The 2,912-nt window shown below is 58.3% G+C and overlaps 1 protein-coding gene across 1 annotated transcript in view; it reads right to left on the bottom strand.

The window, feature by feature from the left end:
• Positions 1 to 2,912, bottom strand: part of EFCAB6 (EF-hand calcium binding domain 6) — a 107,137-nt gene that overhangs the window by 28,349 nt on the left and 75,876 nt on the right. The window contains 2 exon segments of the mRNA XM_023747624.1: positions 1,691 to 1,769; positions 1,771 to 1,815. Coding sequence (XP_023603392.1) covers positions 1,691 to 1,769; positions 1,771 to 1,815 — 124 coding nt within the window.

Below are 2,912 nucleotides of genomic sequence, written 5' to 3'. Positions count from 1 at the left end.
TGCGGGCTGGACACAGGCAGTGCGCCCAGAGCTCGCGGCATCCTGTGACCCAGGGTGAACCTGGCTTCTGCCCGCTCCGCCTGGGCCTGCAGGGGCCTCCCCCAGGTTCAGTGCGCCTGGCTGGTAACACCTCCCGAGCTGCTTGGCCATGTCCCCCCACCCCCGGACCTCTGGCCAGAACCTCAATCCCACCAACCACGTGGGAGACAGACAGCACTGGGACTGATGGAGGAGGAGGAAGAGGAGGAGGAGGAGAGTGAGGGAAAGAACAGGCGGGGCCGGGAGCAGCCGGCAGCTATGATCAAGTTCCCGCTGTGCAGGACTCCGTGCGCGGGGACCGCAGACAGTGACCGCCCCCCTGGCTCCCATTCCCTCCGAGAAATGGAAGCACCTGGCACACTGGACACACTCCCTGAAATAAATGTGGTTCCTTTTCCTTCAAAACATACACCGTCAGCGCGTCACAATTCCAAATGCGATGGCTTCTGGCACGCCCTTTACCTCACGTGGGGACCGCTGTCCCTGGGGCCTGGCAGACGGAGGTCAGGGGGCAGGGGGGCCTCCGCGTCTCCCTGGTGAGGAGCCCAGAGCCACTCTGCCGGAGCCCCAGGGCACCGCCCCGACCAAGCTCCAGACGCTGCGAGATGCCCACGGCTCCGGGCTCTGCCAGGGCAGCCTGCAGCGCACTTGCAGCGGGACAGGAGAGCCCCGCTGATGCATCTGCATGATTCCTACAGCTTTTCCGTGGGGCTCGGCTCGTCTGTCCCTCTCACCGCCCCGCACAGGAGGAAGCGGCGTCAGCAAGATGGAGAGGAGGGGACAGAGGACGCGGCCGAGGGGAGGCCTCACACGCCTCCCGTGTCTGCCAGGCGCGGCCAGGGGAGCAGAGCGAGGGGCAGGGCACACGGGAGGACCGGGCTTCCGGCCTTGACTGCGCTGTACAGGACGGACTTCCTGACAGCCCTTTGGGAAGGGGAGAGGGGGCGGGGTGGGCCTTGAGCTCGTCACTGAGTCTTACAGAACCTGTGTTCTCAGCGGCAGGAGGCCAGCAGAGAAGGCCGCGTGCCCTGCCACGCCAGGTGCCATTCATTGCAGATAACCTGCGGCTTTGGTTTCTTGGTTAATTCGGAGGGTATTTTTTCATTGATTTTTAAACAGAGTGGAAGGGAGGGAGGAAGAGAGAGACAGAGAAACACTGATGTGAGAGAGACTCATTGATTGTTGCCTCCCATACGTGCCTCGACTGGGGGTCAAACCTGCAACCCAGGTTCGTGACTGTGACCGGGAATTGAACCCATGACCCTTCAGTATGTGGGCTGACGTTCCCACCACTGAACCACATGGGCTGGGCCCAGCAGTTTTTTTTTTTTTTTAAGGAGGAAAATCTTAAAGAACATGGGGTGTGATGTAAGGCTCAGAGGGCTTTGGAGTGAATTTTACACACCACTTTGCTCTGAGTTTGTAGATGGCTCTGTCAGGCAAAATTCTGCATCACAACTAAGCTTAACTAAAAAAGCAAGAAGACCAAAACGCAGTCAGATAAAAGTAAACCAAGTGTCTGTTCCAGCCTGAGCAGGCTCCGCGCCAAGCCCTGGGCTCTCGCTCGCCCAGTCCCGCTGCAGGGGCGCTTCTCAGGGCTCAGAGAGACTGGGGCGCCACCTGGGGAGACGCGCCAGCAGCGATGAGCTACCTTCAAATCCTGCTGCGAGATCCAGGTAATTCATCCCTTCTTTCTTATATCCGATGGTTGCAGTCAGCTGCAGTCAGCTGAGCGTACTGGTCATCATCCATGGGCATCCCGTTATTTTCCAGCACCTGGCAGGGAGACGGTGAGGGGAGGCGGTTATGTGATCTGGGTCCCGGCCGAGCCTGCAGCCCCGCAGCCCCGTGCTCCAGCCTGCAATCAGTACTGGTCTGCCCCACCACAGGCTCCTGCAGGCAGGCCCAGTGCCCTGGGTCCCTGGCCCTGTACAAGGTTTGTTTGTTGTGCCAGTGAGTGAACAAGGGAGCCAGCGGGCGCCCAGCCTGGGGCTCTGTCTGCAGGGCGTTCGGGCTGTAGCAGCACCGCAGACCTTCTCGGGCCGGGCCATCCGAGTCACTGAGATCCACACGTGCTGGGACTGCAATGGCTTTCGAGTCTCTTAAGTTAGATTTATAGTCACATGTATCCTGGGAAACACGGACAAAATAAAGCAAGGCAGCTTGTGGAGGGAACACTAAAATTTTGATGAAAGTTTCATTCTGACGGACAGTTTACACGGCAAGCCTTGTGTCTGTGGCACCCACGGCACTTCCTTTCTCTCCTGAGACACGCCACTCACTGAACGTTACCCAGGATCCTTCACTCACCACACGCACCGACTGCTCACCGTTTCCATCCTGTGTGCATGTCTGTGTGTGTGTGTGGGGGGCAATTACCTAGACGACACTGTCCCAGGAGATGGGATGGGCTGTTCAAGGGACAGATGCTGACGTCACCCTTTTGTCAATGGCCAGTCAACTCTCTGCCTGGAGGTGAGACCCCAGAAATGATGCTGGGAGGAGACAGGCGGGACAGAAGGCACCATCCCTGCTGCTCTCCAAGTATTTGCAATTTAAATGAGAAAACACGGCTTTTCTTCTAGGAAAAGAACATAGAGTCGCATGAGCCCCACCCCCATCCCATGCCAGGGCATATGAAGGAAGGCTGTCTGGGAGAGCCGCGTCTGGAGATGGGTTTTGAAGAAAGTGTGTGTTGGAGGCCTGGGGACACGCAGATCAGCTGATAACAAATGTCAGGGGTCTGACGGCACAGGAAGCCAGAGGAAGCCAGAGAGCAGAGGCATAGCAGGATCAGCACTACACTGACTGCGTTCAGGGAGAAAGCTACCCGGGGAGAGGAAACAGGAGGATGAAGTGAGATAGGACACTTG

This window comes from Myotis lucifugus, unplaced genomic scaffold (genome assembly GCF_000147115.1).
Source record: "Myotis lucifugus unplaced genomic scaffold, Myoluc2.0 scaffold_932, whole genome shotgun sequence".
Classification (NCBI taxonomy): domain Eukaryota; kingdom Metazoa; phylum Chordata; class Mammalia; order Chiroptera; family Vespertilionidae; genus Myotis; species Myotis lucifugus.
The sequence above is the reverse complement of the archived record's forward strand: the minus strand, read 5'-3'. Positions and strand labels throughout refer to the sequence as shown.